General features: G+C 39.9%; 1 protein-coding gene across 24 annotated transcripts in view; it reads right to left on the bottom strand.

The window, feature by feature from the left end:
• Window positions 1-17,125, bottom strand: part of DTNA (dystrobrevin alpha) — a 390,047-nt gene that overhangs the window by 107,719 nt on the left and 265,203 nt on the right. For all 24 annotated transcript variants that reach the window (XM_028480006.2, XM_028480003.2, XM_028480001.2 and 21 more), the window contains one exon: window positions 8,356-8,436. In XM_028480006.2, coding sequence (XP_028335807.1) covers window positions 8,356-8,436 — 81 coding nt within the window. The remainder of the gene's footprint in view (window positions 1-8,355; window positions 8,437-17,125) is intronic.

Raw genomic sequence — 17,125 nt, 5'->3', positions numbered from 1 at the left:
GTCTCCAGGTTCTGCCCTTCTCCATCTGTCCTAAGAAATGTTAGGACAGATGGAAAAGGGCACTTTTTTTCTCCAGCCCCGGCGGGAGTGACCATCACAACTTAGACTTTGACCGGCTCAGTGTAGCTGCAACCAGACATCACTTGGCCTCAGGCTCCCACCACGAGCCTCTGAGGACGGCTCAGCACAAATACCAGACACTGCCTGCCAGGCGCACATGTGCAACCCAGAAGCTCGGGGGCGTTAAGTCCTGTAGGCTGCCCTTGGCCAGTGCAGGACAGAGCAGCTGGTCTAGTGCCTCCTCCTTGTCAGCCCTGGATGGACAGTGCTGGGGTGCATTTCACAAGCTTCCTTAGAAGTGCCAGAATTGTCTTTTGGCTTTCCTTTCTTGTTCTGCTCTGGGTTCACTCTCCAAATGAGCTACTTTCACACAAGTCTTGTGGTGGAGTCTGCTTTCTGGGGAAACACACGCTAAAGCACTGATTCTAATCAAGTCCCACCATTCACTGATTTAACTCTCCCGGAATAATAAATGAGAAGAAAATGATTATGACCATGTTTGAAGTAGATTCTGATTCTATTAGGCCATACAAATTTTTCTCAGTCTTCTCCATGATATAACATCACCATCTTATTCATCAGTGTTGAATTTGAAAGTTAAAATGAATTGTACTTGATCTTACATTGAAGTTCATTATTTTTCTGAGAAACTAAGTTAATTAAGGGCTGGTGCCATTATTATTAGCTTCGCAGCCTAGTGGTCCACACATGCTTGTCTCTTGATGACAAGTCTTGACAGACATCGTGGGGCAGTTGACTGTTTACCACGGCAGTCGGCTAATATTGGGAAGTTCTCAGTTATATGATTTTATCTGGTGTTTTTCCAAGGGAACCTACTTGGCATCTATGCTCTCCTCACCTGCAACAAACAACTTTACAATTCCTGATAGAAAAGGAGATAAAGCAAAAGTCCTAGCCCAACACCATGAAGGAATAAAAATAGCTACAGACTTAATCCATTTCAGTAGCTATAGATATACTTGGTTTCTTTTAACCACCAAACTTATAAGTAATTTTTTTTCTTCAGAAAATGACAATTCTCTCAGGGGACCGACAGGTTAGATATGTTTATTATAGCAAAGTTTTTGGGTGTATCTACTATTTGATATTAACAAAACCAGAAGCTTTGAATAAATAGGACACATCATTAGATTCTAAACTTGAGGTTATACTAATACTAAATTTGTACACTAAGGAATATTACCATACTTTCCCTCCACCATGGTCTAAGCATAATGCTTGGAACCTAGCATATCTCAGTGCATATTTGTTGAATGAATGAATAAATGTGTGATTGTTAATAACAAGGACAAAATGCCAACAAAGCTTCACTGAGGAGTAAATCAAGGTGGCATCAGGAATGACTTTCCAGCAGGATAACAGGTGTGGTTATGTGGGAGAGGCCATTCTTCCATCCCTGTCTTCCCTACTGTCTTTTGTTTTCTCTCAGTGTTCACCAGAGCCCGGGGCTCCTGGGAGCCAGACTGCGGGAGAGCACCCCTTGGGTATCCCTTCATCGCTCTGCTGATTGGCTCTGGGCCGATCCCGCAGGCTCCCAGGAACAGAGCATAGCAGAACGCTAAGGGAAGGTCATTCATTGCTTCTTGCTCTGGCCCTCTTTAGATGGGGTTGGAGAAGCTTGAAAGGCACTCCTCTCTACACGCCACTCTTTCCCAGCTGACTGGAGCACTTAAGATGATGCTCTTTCCTAAATTGTGAGAGTAAAAATGCTTAGTTAGCACAGCTTCCTGGCATAAAGCAGAAGCGAGAGAGAGGGAAGGAAGCTGATGCATGTTACACCCAGACGCCTGGAAACAAGACTACAGGTGTCGGCTTACTTCACAGGCTGTACATGCAGTGGTAGCAGCTTGAGCAGACAATGCTTCAAGCACTCTATAAAAAAAAAATTCTAACAAAACAAAAACCTGATCTTTAAGATCTTCAAAATAAAGGTAATTAAAGAGAAGAAGTAGCTTCAATTAAACTCATATCACAAGCATCAGGGCTTTAAAATCATAGCTTTTCTCTACCAGAAGTTTGCCCTGATTAAGGGGAGACATTTTTGCTGTCCGTCCGGCGTGCCCAGAGGGGAGCAGTGTTTCCACCGCCTGGTGCACGGGAATCTTTAATGGGTTTGTTTATGTTCTGCTGCCACCACCAAATTCCCCACAGGGAATTTTGGGGAACATTGTATTCTAGCATGATGCACTTGTCTTTATTCTAAACAAGTGTCTAGAATGATTCAACGTCAGGAATGAAAATGTGTGTCCAACACATTTGGAACAATACAAAGATACTTATCTCCAAGGGTTTGACATCAGTCACTTATTTCCCTAACTGTGAACCTTCCTGCTCTTCCTTCTGACTCCTTGAGTGGAGAGAGTCTTTCTATCTTTCTCTTTTAAACACAACTCTTTGGAGGGGGAGCTATTTCTCTTGCCCACGTTCTTACTTTAAACTTTGGGCATTGTGGTAGGCAATATCCTAGGATGCCCTGCCTCACCCCACCCCAAGGTTCCTGGCACCCGGAATGCACATACCTTGTCTCAGTTATTCAATCAAACACTAATCCAGGTACTGCTGTGGGGAATTTTACAGATGTAATTAAGGTCCCAAACCAGTTGGCTTTAAGATAGGGAGAGGATCTGGGTGGGCCTGACCTAATCACATGAGTCCTTTAAAAGCAGCAAGTATTTTTCTGGCTGGTCACAGAGGAGGCAGTCAGAGAAACACACGGAAGAAGAAGCAGACATTTAAACTCTGAACAGCCTGTGGGGAGCCATGTGGCAAGGAATGTGAGTGGCCTCTAGGAACTGAGAGTTGTCCCCAGCTGACTGTCAGCAGCAAATGAGGACCTCAGTCCTTCAACTATAAGGAAATGAATTCTGCCAACAGCCAGTTCACTTGGAAGAGGACCTGGAGCCCCAGATAAGAACCATAGACCCAGCCAGCATTTTGATGTCAGTCCATGAGATGCTGAGCTGAGAATCCAGCCATACTGCTTGGGTTTCTACCTACAGAAACAGGGAATAATAAACGTGTGTTGTTTTCAGCTGCTAAGTGTGTGGTCATTTGTTATGCAAAGATAGAAAACTGACACAGGCAGCCAGAAATCCACACACTTAAAAATGAGGCAGAGATGAGGAATATGCTGGTACACTAGCTTGAAGAAAAATGAGTGGGATATTAGCATTTGTTAATGCAGGCTACTTTTGCAGTATAAGACTAGTCACTTGGCTGGTGAAGAATGAATCTAGTGGGGCATATTCATTCATTCATAGGAGAGTATTTATTCAGGACCTAGTGCATAGAGAGCATTCACTTGGGTTAATTTTGCAGTGTTAGAGAAACATTTAGGTAAATAGATAACTGCATTTTTTTTTTGGTTCACAAGAAATCCTGAAAGAAGTTTCGAGATGTTACAGACAAAGGCATGTGTTCTGACTTTAAATTATATCTGAATGAAGGATACTTTAAAAAAATGTTTCATTTACTAGAGGAAAGATATTTTGAGAAAGCCAGATGCAAACATATACATTTTGTCCTCTTTTTCTTTTAAACAAAATTTTAATTCAATTTGAATTGATATGAGTGATAGAAAGAAAATTCAGACTGTAACCAGAAGAACTAAAGATGGTGCAACATCTGCTGTGGGTGTGGAGGAGAGGATCCTCTTGCCTCCTTACTTTTTTCCCCCACTATTAAACAGGAGGGATTAGAGATTTCTGATCGATTTCTCTTGTTGCCTTTCGTTGTTCACGAACTTACAGCTGCGTTTCGTTGACTCCAAAATAATTTCTGAAAAAAGATCTGCTGACATCACAGGGTATCTGGGTCATTTACCATGTCGATGCTGACAGAGGAAATAATGTTCTAGTAGAAGACGGTTAATTTGTTCAAAATAAAGGCTGAGATGTTGCCATTTTCATACATGCTTATAAACGGTATATAGGGTTTTTATTTTGTGGAAAGTCACCAGGACACCTGGAAGCTAAAGAGAAGCTGCTGATTAAGAAGGAGTATTGGGAATATTATTGTATTCTCCCTTCTGTCCCATTCGTCCTAGAAAATAGAATAGCCAAATTTTGTCCCCTAGTTTTTAGACACATTCATTCCTTTATTCTGTTAGAGAATGTGCTAGCCATGACAGGGGAGGGAAGGCAAGACAGGGTACAAAGATGAATGGTAAAGGGAAAAGCTGATTCGGAAAACAGAGCCTATGGAGAAAAATGGAAGAAATGAAGAATCTGTTGCCTGAGAAAAAAAAAGATGGGCTTTTAAAAAAAACTTGAAGTATAGCTGCTGCCAATATTATATAAGTTATAGGCATACAATATAGCGATTCACAATTTTTAAAAGTTACATTCCATTTATAGTTATTATAAAATATTGCTTATATTCCCCATGTTGTACAATATGTCCTTGTAGCTTGTTTCATGCATAATAGTTTGTACCTCTTACCCCCCAGCCCTGTATTGCCTCTCCCCACTTCCCTCTCCCCCTGGTAACCACTAGTTCTCTGTATCAGTGAGTCTGCTAAAGATGAGCTTCTTACAACTTTTCTTTTCTAGCAGAAGTTGGTAAATGTTTTTTGTGGACCCAGAGGCACCACCATATTATATAGTAGTACTGTGTAGATACTATGTAGAGAAAACAAGTTTCCACAACATTTTTACTTATGAAGTTAAAAATATAATAATTGAGCCCAATTTTAAAAAAATGCACATCTCCCAATGAGAAGAATAGAATTATGTTGGGGAGATAGCATTTTGCTTAATTGGGGTCACAAGTTAGTGTTCCCTATTATCAAATAGGTTACAAATACTCATCTGTGAAAACTATTCTTAGTTCACAGTCTTTACAAAATTAGATGCTGGGCCACATTCAATCCACGGGCCATGGTTTTCTGGCCTCTCCTTCAGAGTTTTTCTGTTTTGTTTTTTTTTTTTTTTTTCGCGGTAGGCGGGCCTCTCACTGCCGCGGCCTCTCCCGTCGCGGAGCACAGGCTCCGGACGCACAGGCCCAGCGGCCACGGCTCACGGGCCCAGCCGCTCCGCGGCACGCGGGATCCTCCCGGACCGGGGCACGAACCCGCATTCCCTGAATCGGCAGGCGGACTCTCAACCACTGCGCCACCAGGGAAGCCCTAGAGTTTTTTAGAACACCGACAACGAGTTATTCTCAGCATCCGTCAGGAATTGTATTAAACGAAATGAACATGAATGTCAGTGATAGGAATCAATATTCTAGAAACAGAGTAGGCAAGCACTGTGGGGAAGAAAATATGGGGAATTAACTAACTCTTCTGATCTTTGAATTTAGATAAAAAAGAAATCTCCTAAAAATCTATCCATTCCATGCTATACCCAGGCAATATTTATTTTTTCTAGGTGATAACTTTCCAAGTGTCAGTATTTATGTTTTTTCTTCCATTATGTAGTTTTAAAGCTTTTGTTAATATACAAAATAAATTTTACCTGTAAATAAGGTCTGGGCTTGAAAATAAACAACCTGTTCTCAGTTAAGGTCTATTGATTTCCATGAAGTAAATACAATGTAAGAGTTTTCAATAAAACAATGCAGTACAAGCACACTTTCTGGATTTTTTTCTTGTTTCTTTTATTGCAGAGTAAAACTCCATTATTAGGTACCATAATTTATTGTGGGTTAGGTTTTATTGCAGACAGAAATTATCCTTCTCTAATACAGGGGTGTATATTCAATGTTGACTAATATGTCACAACCACCAGCGCTCTGGTTATCTTCCTAAAAGGAAGACTTCAGCTGTGATGTAGATAAACCAGGCTCAACTGTGTTCGCGTTTTGCAAGTAACTCAACATCACAACTGCTACATTTTTTGTCAGGAAGGAAAATTCAGCAAACACATGTAGTACTTGCATTTAAGCCTTCTGATCAAGGTAGAAACAACTTTAAAATGAAACTTAATTTTAGCAGAGCACTCAACATATGCTTGTTTTTCTGCCTTGAGCCTTACTTTTGTCTAGTTTGTATAGAATGTAATATCGTTCCTCCTTCTAAAAACGTATGATATTTATAAGGTACATTGTAAAGCAAATAACACTTCCCTAATGCCTACTAACTCTTTAAGGCTCCGCCCTTTCCAGGAAACTCCTGTCAGCAGCCCTCACACCCAGGTCAGGGCACTGCCTTCTTGGTGGTCCTACACTCTATGTCCTTATTCCTAGCATTATACTTCCACACTGTTTTATACGTCTGTTTAAAAATCCATCTATCTAATTAGACTTTGGGCAAGGTTAAGGCAGGGCTCACATCTTATTCACCACTGTTCTATCCTTGGTACCTAGTGCAGTGCAAACCTGTAGTAGGAACTCACTATAAGCTTCCTAAATTAAGGGGTAAATGAACGGATGTACTGAGGGGCAACTAGACAAGGATGGATCAACCCTGCTTTCCAAGAAGGTCACCGTTTTCTCCGCTGTTTTCCAAGAGGGTGAATGAGACTATGACATAATTCTGGATATAGAATAAGGATGAGGGCCAGAGAAGAACAGGTAATGGAAAACGAGGTGCCCAAGAATGAGAAAGGGGCTTTATCAGAGAGTAGGAGGGATGGGACGTGGCCTGTGGGTTGCTGGACCCAGTTAGGGCAAACAGTGTGAGCCCTTTGTAACGTTGGCTGCAGGGTTGCCAAATCAATGTGGGTTTTTTTCTTTTCTTTTCCTTTCCCCTTCTTCCTTTGATCTTTTTTTCCTTCCTCCCTTCTTTCCTTCCTTCCTTCCTTTCTTTTCCTTTTAATTAATTAATTTGTTCATCCTTACCATTTTGTAATCTCTTTTAAAAATTCCCCATCTCTACTGAAAGTAGTCTAAGGAAGGCTCTGCGTGGCAAAGCTTTAAGGGGACAGAACTCCCTCTATATTGAGGGCCACTGGAGTGGTAATGAGGAAAGAAAGTGGGAGGATCCCATCACTTTTTCATTGCTGAAAACACAGAAATTCTTCCTTTTGTTTAAATATGGGTGATGGGGTTCAGGGGAGAAGGAAAGATTTTCTTCTGTGGGAGCATTTTCCTTGTCCTTTAACACCAGTCCCCGAAAGGGCTTTTATGACTTATCAACACCCAGGACTGCAAGTAAAACCCCAGATTCCTTTCCACATCTGTACTGTTCTTCTCACTGCATTTTGGGGGACTGGTTTAGCTTCCTGTGAGGAGTCAACACACATCTTTGATATTTGACCCACCTACGTTTTTTCTCCCTTTTTGTCCTGCCCCATTTCTAGCTACTGGGGCTAGAGAATAAGCTGTAACTTGAGAAGCAGCCGTGCCCTGCCCACCTCCATAGTCATGATTAGCTGTAAACCCAGGAGCCTGCGGCTGGGGGGCGGGGTCTGCCCAGGGCCCCAGGAAGCATCTGCCGGAGACTCTGGAAGGGTAGAGATGTGGACACGGCTGGTTTCTACGTTCACCAAGTGCCTAGTCCCCCTGCCACATATTCAAGAACTATGTCTATGTATGCAGGAGAACTTTACGGTTTTCATTTTAAAAATTCACCTGATACTAATTAGAGAATGAGAACAGTTATTACTTCTTTATAGCAGTCAGTTTTCAAAACAGGAAAGAGTAAGCTCATGTAAATGAACTTTGAAGCAATATATTTTCCAAGAGAAAATGCATGTGATAATCTGATGGAAGCATTGACCTGGCAAGGAATGTGAACCTGCACACTGTGAATAGTGAGCTAGATTGCTGCTTACATGTTAAAATTTGGGAAAAAGTTGAAGCAAGTTTCTTTGTTTCTTTAAGTATTGTCTCTTCTCTTGTTATTGTCTGATGTAGGCAAAAGTAGTTAATACTCTGATACAAAGGGCTAATTTTTGTAGTTTCAGAAAGTAACTTAAATGTTTTCCAGGAGTTTGTAGACATTTTCCTATATTTGTAAAGGAAATATAAGGAGGACTTAATGTTTGATATTTTCTGAAATCTTTGAAATGATTTTGATGGCACTGCATTTATAATACCAAAGCTAGAGAAAAGAAGAAAACCATCCATCCGGATTTAAGCCATTCCAAGGGCAGGATTATATACATATCCAGAGGCTCATCCATTCCAATACTTGAGCAGTTGAGTCATTAAGCCTTCAGAATTACTTGGGAATAGTCTTTCTACCATTTGTGTATCATAATACTCCTTTTATTGTTGTATAAACATATTTTTATCAATACTTGCAAGAAAGCCTACTTTTAATAAACTAAGTAACAAATGTAAACTATAGGATTCATGAGGGTAATTAGTCCAAACAACTGGCGTACTTACAATTGCATTTCTTCTGAACAAACCTCAGCTTGCATGCTGTTCTGTAGGTGGAGAGTCGGATGCGATCCAGATCTTGAGCCCCTGGGGGGAGAAAAACATACACATGTGATGTGCCATGCGTGTGGAAAGAAAGTGATAATGTTTATAAATAAAACAACTACAGATCTAAACTATACACTTAATTTGATTTTTATCTTTATTAGAATATAAGTTTAACTTTAAGACTTGAAAAGGTCTGTCCCATATTCCTCAGTTTCTGCGGGAAGGGAGCATGTGTATCCAGCACAGAGATCAGGTTATTGACTATGTTCATGGGCCAAGGAACACAAACTCAGCCCTGTGGTGTCTACTGCTTCTGAGAACAGTCTGCTCAAGCTGTGACTTAAAACAGTTAGATGATACCAGATAGTAACATCATCAAATAATCATTTAAAGTGCACTGTGATTGGCCATTAGAACATGGCTGTGAGGTGAGCACAGGCTGAATGTTGGTCATCTTTTCTTGGTGACTTTAGGCCAATTGTTTTTAGAAGCCTCAATTTTCTCACCTGGAAGATGGGACTGACCATAATATTACCACTTATTTCATAGGATTGTTAAAAGGATAAATGAGTGCCTATAACCTACAGCTCTGGGAACACTGCCTGGCACACAGTAAGTGCATCATTATTACTCCTGTCTATCTTGCAATGCTTCCTGTCAACCTCAGAGGACGCTCCTTTCTAAAAACAACCCCTGCTATTTCTGACACTGTGGCTTCCAGTTCCTCCCTAACATAGCGTGTTCCCCACATTCTTGAACTACTTTCCTCATCCAAGAATCCAGCATGGCTTCTGATGCCTGCAGCAGCAGGGCTGAATGTTCAGCTCAGAATCCAAGCCCCTCTGCAGGCTCTTTCTATCCTACGTACCCCACCCCACAATATTTCCCACTGCTCTCTACCCCCGGACCTCTGCCGGGCTTGGGCCGGTCTCCTCACCATCCCCTGCAGATGGGCTGCTTGTTAAATCGACACCTGAGTTCCTGGCCATCCTCCCACCCTCCTCTGAATGGGCTAATTTCTAGGACAGAGTAGACTTTCAACAAATGTCTGTTCTTCTCTACTTCTAACTATTTGGCTTTCTTCAAGCCCACGTTTATGGTTCATAACAGATATTAAGGCACATGGCTATATTTTGACATGTATTGAACCTTCTTTTTACCAGTAAACGTGCTACAGAAATGCTTTAGAAGAGTTAGGGCAGCAAGTAAATGAACTGGCCTAGAAGCAATTATATTAGGAGGCCAATTAAGTGCTTTCCTAATGAAACTTGGGATCAGTTAGCAAGTGTCCCTCACTGAGAGCATTTATCATTCCCTCACCTCAAACTGATCTCTTTAGATTCATAAAAAATACTATCAATACTTCTATTACTCTATGGTGTTATGAGGCAGATCATTAAACATTCATTCTTATGAGAGTTTATTACTTGACAAATAGAATCATTGATACTGATTGCTCGAAGGACCAAAGAGGTAGGACTTACCCTCACCCAATGCAGGAATTTGCCTAAACATGTTCTCAGTAGATGGACATTTATCCAGTGTCCATGTGAGATTATTTCCAATGATAGGGATGATTATAATTTAGTGAAAATATATGAGCTTTAAAGTCAGTAACTCTTAATCTTTCTCTTCTTTGTTGTGTGAACTTTGACAAGTTTTTACTTGCCATCTGATTTCTTCATGTATAAAATGAGGATGATAGTATCAACTTTACCAGCTGGTAACCTCTGTGGCTGGTACCTAGTGAGCACTTAATAGCAGACAGACCTCCTTATAATGTTTCAGGTGTCATTTCTGAGCACCAATAAGTGATAGAAATTTCTTTTTTATATTTGGGCTTTAATTTGCCACCTTATAACTTCAATCCGTTTGATCTGGTTTCCCTTCTGGAGCCATATAATCTTTTCTCCCTGTCTATTATAAACTTGATTAATTTATTCCTCAAAGATTGGGAAGCAGCTATCATGATCATCATTAGCATCTTCATTACCATCTGGACATTATGTACAAAGGTCTCTGTCATCACAGAGTTTAAAGTTTACATGGGGAAGTAGCTTATCCTTGACCTTCTTAGGTTGAAGATGCCCAAGTCCAAAGCCTTTAAAGTATCAACACAATGTCTACCACAGAGCATGGCACATAATGGACTTCAATACATGGATGTTGCTATTATTCTCATTATCATCAGACACGGTTTGGTGACCAGACCCTTAAACATTCAAGTTATCCTGTTCTATGGCTGGCTAATACCTCCTTGAAATGAGATGTACAAAATTAACCCAAATGCCACAGCTATTGCCTCACCTGTATGGAATGTATAGAATACAATAGTTACCACCATTGATGAGGACATTTACTGATGCAATTTTTTCATAGATAGCTCATTCTTCTGGCTCTTATTAAGCTAGCAGTTCATTAAAAAAGCTAGCTTTTAAAAAATCATATGCACTTTTATTAAGTTAGGTCTTTTCTATTTTCTATTTAAATGCTTATTTGGGGGCTAAAGGTAGGACTTCGTATTTAACCTTAGTTTCTTTTACTTTTTTAGCTCATGCTTCTACCTTTCTGATATTTAAAAAATTTTTGATTTTGTCACTGGCATTTCAAAGGGGCTTCCCAGTTTCATGTCCTCTGTAAATCTGAGAGGCTCATGTGGGAAATGAACTCTCTAGGATGCTGGATAACCAGAGACACAGAGACCATCAGAAATACATGACCGCTAAATCTTTTACCCCTGGATGAAGATGTACTTTTAGTGATGCTGAGTTTGGCTCAATAATCAAGAGAATCTCAATATCTGTAAATAATCCTTTAAAAGAAGACATTAGAGACATAGATGACTTATGTAAGTTCTTCAAAAATAATGATTTAAGCTCCAGGTATAAAATGACTGTGATGCAGTACACGATTAAATTTCTTAGTTCCAGCAAGACCTCGTCCTCTGAGAATAGAAACCCTGGCTCCTCTGCTCCTCCATCTCATAGAGGTCCTAGGGGGCATTTGGCAAAGGTGCCGCTCTCCAGGATGCAGTAAAGAGGGACATAGAGATGATGCTTAGGGTCAGGAGTGTACTGACTGCTCTCCTCTGCCCATCACCATGTGGACTCAACTGACCCTCTGTTTTGTTCAAGCCTCAGGAAGGGGTCTGGAGGTCTGTCAATGTCTCCAGTTTGTGAAAGTTCTTCCTGGCTGAGGATGTAAGCCCTGAATATTAAAAGGGATGTGGTGAGCAGTGAAGTTTAGCTTTTCAGATACAATGGCCCATTGCCTCACATGGACCATGTAAGTGGCAACCATGGGATCCATCATGGATTCTGGAACCCCAAAAAAGCTGTACTGAGACAGGCTGGGCAGGTTCTTGCTCCATTTACCCACCTTGTTTAAAATAAATGTCTTTGTCTCTGGCCCAATAAACCATGAACTTAGTTCAGTTTGACATGTGTGGTCTCTTCTTGAACGTCTATAAATTCATAGCCTACCTTGAGAGTAGTCTCATGTCTTCTGTGTCCAAGTCATTGCCTAAAATCTAAGACCTGACCAGGGCCACAGAGTCTTCCAGAATACAACTAGAGGCTGTCCTCCAAGTTGATGGATCCATTACTTATTCCTCCAGACATGGTCACAACACGGTCACAATCCCTACCTAATTGTACAAAGATCCAGCTCACGTTTTTCCAACGCATGCACAACCTAAGAGACTTTTGTCAGTATCTTGCTGAAATTAAGGTTCATTTTTATCCTATGGTATTTTCCTGAGCTAGCAGTCTAGTAACCTTATTAAAAAGGGAAATTAGCTGACTTAATTCATTTATAAAAAAGATGGAATTTGGATAAATGAATAAGGAAATGAGGTCAACAGAGTAATCCTTATTCTTAGCGTGTTGAAATGTCTAGGATTACCACTATATTTTGTCCATGTTCTGAAAAAAAATCCATTTTATCTTGAAACCTACATCAAATTCACACTCTATACTCTCAAGAAACTAATTCTTCCTTTTTAATAAAAAAATAGTACAGCACTTCCCTATTTTTTTGCAATGTCCTCTTAATTATTTCTCATATTTATAGTGTTTTTTCCATTATTATTATATCACTGGGCTATAATTCTTTAAAACATGGAGACTTGACTCATCTAAATAATATCTTAGATTAGATTTGTTTTATAATTATATGGTGGGGGCTGGTGGTAAATAATTAAGGGTAGAGATGAATAGTATTTTCTCTACTTCTGTATATATTTAAAACTTTTCATAAGAAAAACTTAAAGCTAATTCATTTAAGGCAAGTTGATACTCTTGCAACATCTCCTCAAACCTCTCACACTCAGGTCATAGCTGGAAAAAAATGATAGAGAGGAAAGCAAAGATGCAAGTTCAGAAATTCTGACTGATCACATTGTTACCTTCTGCAAATACTGTTTTTCCTTTCTTTAGCTCTTCTTTTCAAGATTCTTTCTCCTCCCTCTGTCCCTTCCTTCCTCCTTCCTTCTTTCATTCCTTCCACTCATCCATCCATCCATCCATCCATTCATCCAGCCAGCCAGCCAGCCAACCAACCAACCCGTCTTATCTAATTTTTGGCTTTAGCTTCGTTCATTATACTTTGAACAGTTTCACACAATTCATATATGTTTTGCCTTATATGTTTTCATAGCTCATTTATAAAACCTTTTATAAAATCATTCAGATTCTTAAATTTCTTACTCATTTTTCAAACTCACCCAACAAATATATATAGAATAAAGATGAAGCCTATGAACTCCATGTCTAAACTCTTTTTCATGCTTGATGATTGACTGGATGTGTGTGTGTGTATATGTGTGTGTGAGAGAGAGACAGAAAGAGAGAAAGAGAGGGAGATAGAGCAGGCAAAGGAGTTTTGGGGTCAAAAATAATGCTCAACTTTCTACCTTAGACAACTCAGTGGGATGGGGTGGCCCTCATTGAGCTAAGGTACCAACAAGGGGGAACAGGTCTGTAGGTGTGGGAAGATGAAGGGTTTAGTTTTGGGCTTACAGAGTTTGAGTTGCTTGTGGGATGTCCGAGTGGAGATATCCAGTGTCAGTTGGATATATGGATATGGTACTCCTTAATATGGACTATATTCCAGGAATTATTAATAAACTATAAAATGTACCAATGTGCCTTAACTGAGCCAGGACTGGGAATATTTCCCAAGAGGAGACTGTGTGCACAAGTAGGGCTATTCCACATTCTAGATAACCAAATGAGTAACAAATTTGGGGCTAGGAACTTCCTCCCCACTTCTGAACAGCGCCCTTGGTAGTTGTTCAAGGACTGTGTGGCTTTGGAAATACTGGAAAGTGGCAGCCTTGGTGGGACATTGCTTTGTTATGATGGGGAGTTAATGGAGCTAATGGTGAGCCTATCTCAAGGTGCTTCATCAGCAGAAGATTTGACAGTGAGAAGCCAAGTCTGGAAGGGACACTGACTTTACATGCTGACTATTCTGGATAAGCTGGTTCCTGAGAACATGGGATGCGGTTTTGAAGGACGCCTTGAACACTTGAGAGCCATAACAATAATGGTGAAGCCTTGAGAGAAAGTCACACTGTATAGGGAGAGACTCGGTCAGGAACAAAACTTTGGTTAAAATCTGACTTCAGGGGGTCTAGAGGCTACTAAGAGACAGAAAAAGAGAAGTAGAGTGGTCAGAAAAAACAGGAGACCAGACTACAGTGGTGACATAAGGAAGAATTTCCAGGATGGTGACCCATGGTGTTGACATCCCCAAAGTGCTGAAGAGCACGAGAAATGAATATGAAAGTGAAAATAGTCACTGTATCCACCATGGCTCATGGGAGTGGGATCATTAAACGTCATTTCCTTGAATTTTTGAAATCAGTTTTCCTAAAACTCATAGTGTGCATTGCAAAATCATGCTTCAGGTGCCATTCCAACTATGCACATGCTGACTACTGTCAATATTCTGAAGAAGGACGGTCTGCCTTTGAACCACTTAACAGTGTTTGTTGAGCACCTCCATTTGCCTCCCTTTGGTTTCTGGTCCCTCCTTCACTCAGAACCCACTGGTATCACTCTGCTTTCTTCCCTGGACCTTCCTCATCTTGTTAGGCAGCCTTCCATGTTCTGAAAGAGTGTTTTCCAATCCTTTCCCTCCCATTAAAACCTACTTATCCTGTGCTCCGAGTCTTTTAAACCAACACTGATTCAGCATCTAAGCTGGATGGGTTTGAAGGGAAAGGTCCAGCGTCCATCCCTAAGGAGAAGTTCATGTGAATGAGTGACACAGAAAACTTTCCTTTGTAAATACTTTGTAAGTAGGTGTCATACAAAGCAGAGTAAATGTGCTCTGAGAGCAGAAAAATGGAGAAGAAAGGGATCTTGATTCTGAGAACAAACAATTTATTCTGCTAAAAACCAGTTGGATAAAATTAATTGACCTGATAAACTTACTTGATGGCTGAAAAGGCCAAGGTGAGAATGACATTTACATTTAACTGAAAACTACTTTTCAGTTTTAATCTAAGGTACTAAGCAAACTGATAATTAGGGCATTATACTGAGGGGAAATTTTGGTTCAGGGCAACTTGCCCAAAATTGCTTTAATCTAAGTATGTGGCCACACGGGTTTTTTTTTTTTTTTTGGTTTAGTTTTATTTTTTGGCTTATTGGTGAGTCCATGCTACTCCTAATTTTGTTTCCTTGCCTTTTGTGTTTGTTTTTGCTTCTGCTGCTTGTGGTTATGAGTTCCGAGTAGATGTTTAACACATGTATGTGCCTCAGTCACCTGAATTTGCCAAAATTACTTATCAATTGTTACCCATGGGCAGACAGCAGAAGCACGAAGAAGGACAATCCTGCAGGCTGTGGAACAAAAACCACAACCAAAGAAAGAGAGACAAGATGAAAAGTCAGAGGGCTATGTACCAGATGAAGGAACAAGATAAAACTCCAGAGAAACAACTAAATGAAACTGAGATAGGTAATCTTCCAGAAAGAGAATTCAGAATAGTGATAGTGAAGATGCTCCAGGACCTAGGAAAAAGAATGGAGGCAAAGATCGAGAAGATGCAAGAAATGTTGAACAAAGATCTAGAAGAATTAAAGAACAAACAAACAGAGATGAACAATACAATAACTGAAATGAAAACTACACTAGAAGGAATCAAGAGCAGAATAACTGAGGCAGAAGAATGGATAAGTGACCTGGAAGACAGAATGGTGGAATTCACTGCTGTGGAACAGAATAAAGAAAAAAGAATGAAAAGAAATGAAGACAGCCTAAGAGACCTCTGGGACACCATAAAACACAACAACATTCGTGTTATAGGGGGCCCAGAAGGAGGAGAGAGAAAGGACCAGAGAAAATATTTGAAGAGATTATGGTCGAAAACTTCCCTAACATGGGAAAGGAAATAGCCACCCAAGTCCAGGAAGCGCAGAGAGTCCCATATAGGATAAAACCCAAGGAGAAACACACCGAGACACATAGTAATAAAATTGGCAAAAATCAAAGACAAAGAAAAAGTATTGAAAGCAGCAAGGGAAAAACGACAAATAACATACAAGGGAACTCGCATAAGGTTAACAGCTGATTTCTCAGCAGAAACTCTACAAGCCAGAAGGGAGTGGCATGATATACTTAAAGTGATGAAAGGGAAGAACCTACAACCAAGATTACTCTACCAGGCAAGGATCTAATTCAGATTCGATGGAGAAATAAAAAGCTTTACAGACAAGCAAATGCTAAGAGAATTCAAGCAAAAGCTAAGAGAATTCAGCACCACCAAACCAGCTCTAAAACAAATGCTAAAGGAACTTCTCTAAGTGGGAAACACAAGAGAAGAAAAGGACCTACAAAAAAACCCCCAAAACAATTAAGAAAATGGTAATAGGAATAAACATGTCGATAATTACTTTAAACGTGAATGTGTTAAATGCTCCAACCAAAAGACACAGGCTTGCTGAATGGATGCAAAAACAAGACCCATATATATGCTGTCTACAAGAGATGCACTTCAGACCTAGGGACACATAGAGACTGAAAGTGAGGGGATGGAAAAAGATATTCCATGCAAGTGGAAATCAAAAGAAAGCTGGAGTAGCATTACTCATATCAGATAAAATATACTTTAAAATTAAGAATGTTACAAGAGAGAAGGAAGGACACTACAAAATGATCAAGGGATCAATCCAAGAAGAAGATATAACGATTATAAATATATATGCACCCAACATAGGAGCACCTCAATACATAAGGCAACAGCTAATAGCTCTAAAAGATGAAATCGACAGTAACACAATAATAGTGGGGGACTGTAATTCCTCACTTACACCAATGGACAGATCATCCAACAGAAAATTCATAAGGAAACACAAGCTTTAAAGGACACAATAGACCAGATAGATTTAATTGATATTTATAGTATATTCCATCTCCAAACAGCAGAATATACTTTCTTCTCAAGTGAACACAGAACATTCTCCAGGATAGATCATATCTTGGGTCACAAATCAAGCCTCAGTAAATTTAAGAAAATTGAAATCATATCAAGCATCTTTTCTGACCTCAATCCTATGGTATTAGAAATCAATTACAGGGAAAAAAAGTAAAAAAGACAAACAAATGGAGGCTAAACAATACATTACTAAATAACCAAGAGATCAAAGAAGAAATCAAAGTGGAAATAAAAAAATACCTAGAGACAAATGACAATGAAAACACGACGATCCAAAACTTA

Source organism: Physeter macrocephalus, chromosome 19 (assembly GCF_002837175.3).
Source record: "Physeter macrocephalus isolate SW-GA chromosome 19, ASM283717v5, whole genome shotgun sequence".
In the NCBI taxonomy this organism is placed as follows: domain Eukaryota; kingdom Metazoa; phylum Chordata; class Mammalia; order Artiodactyla; family Physeteridae; genus Physeter; species Physeter macrocephalus.
The sequence above is the reverse complement of the archived record's forward strand: the minus strand, read 5'-3'. Positions and strand labels throughout refer to the sequence as shown.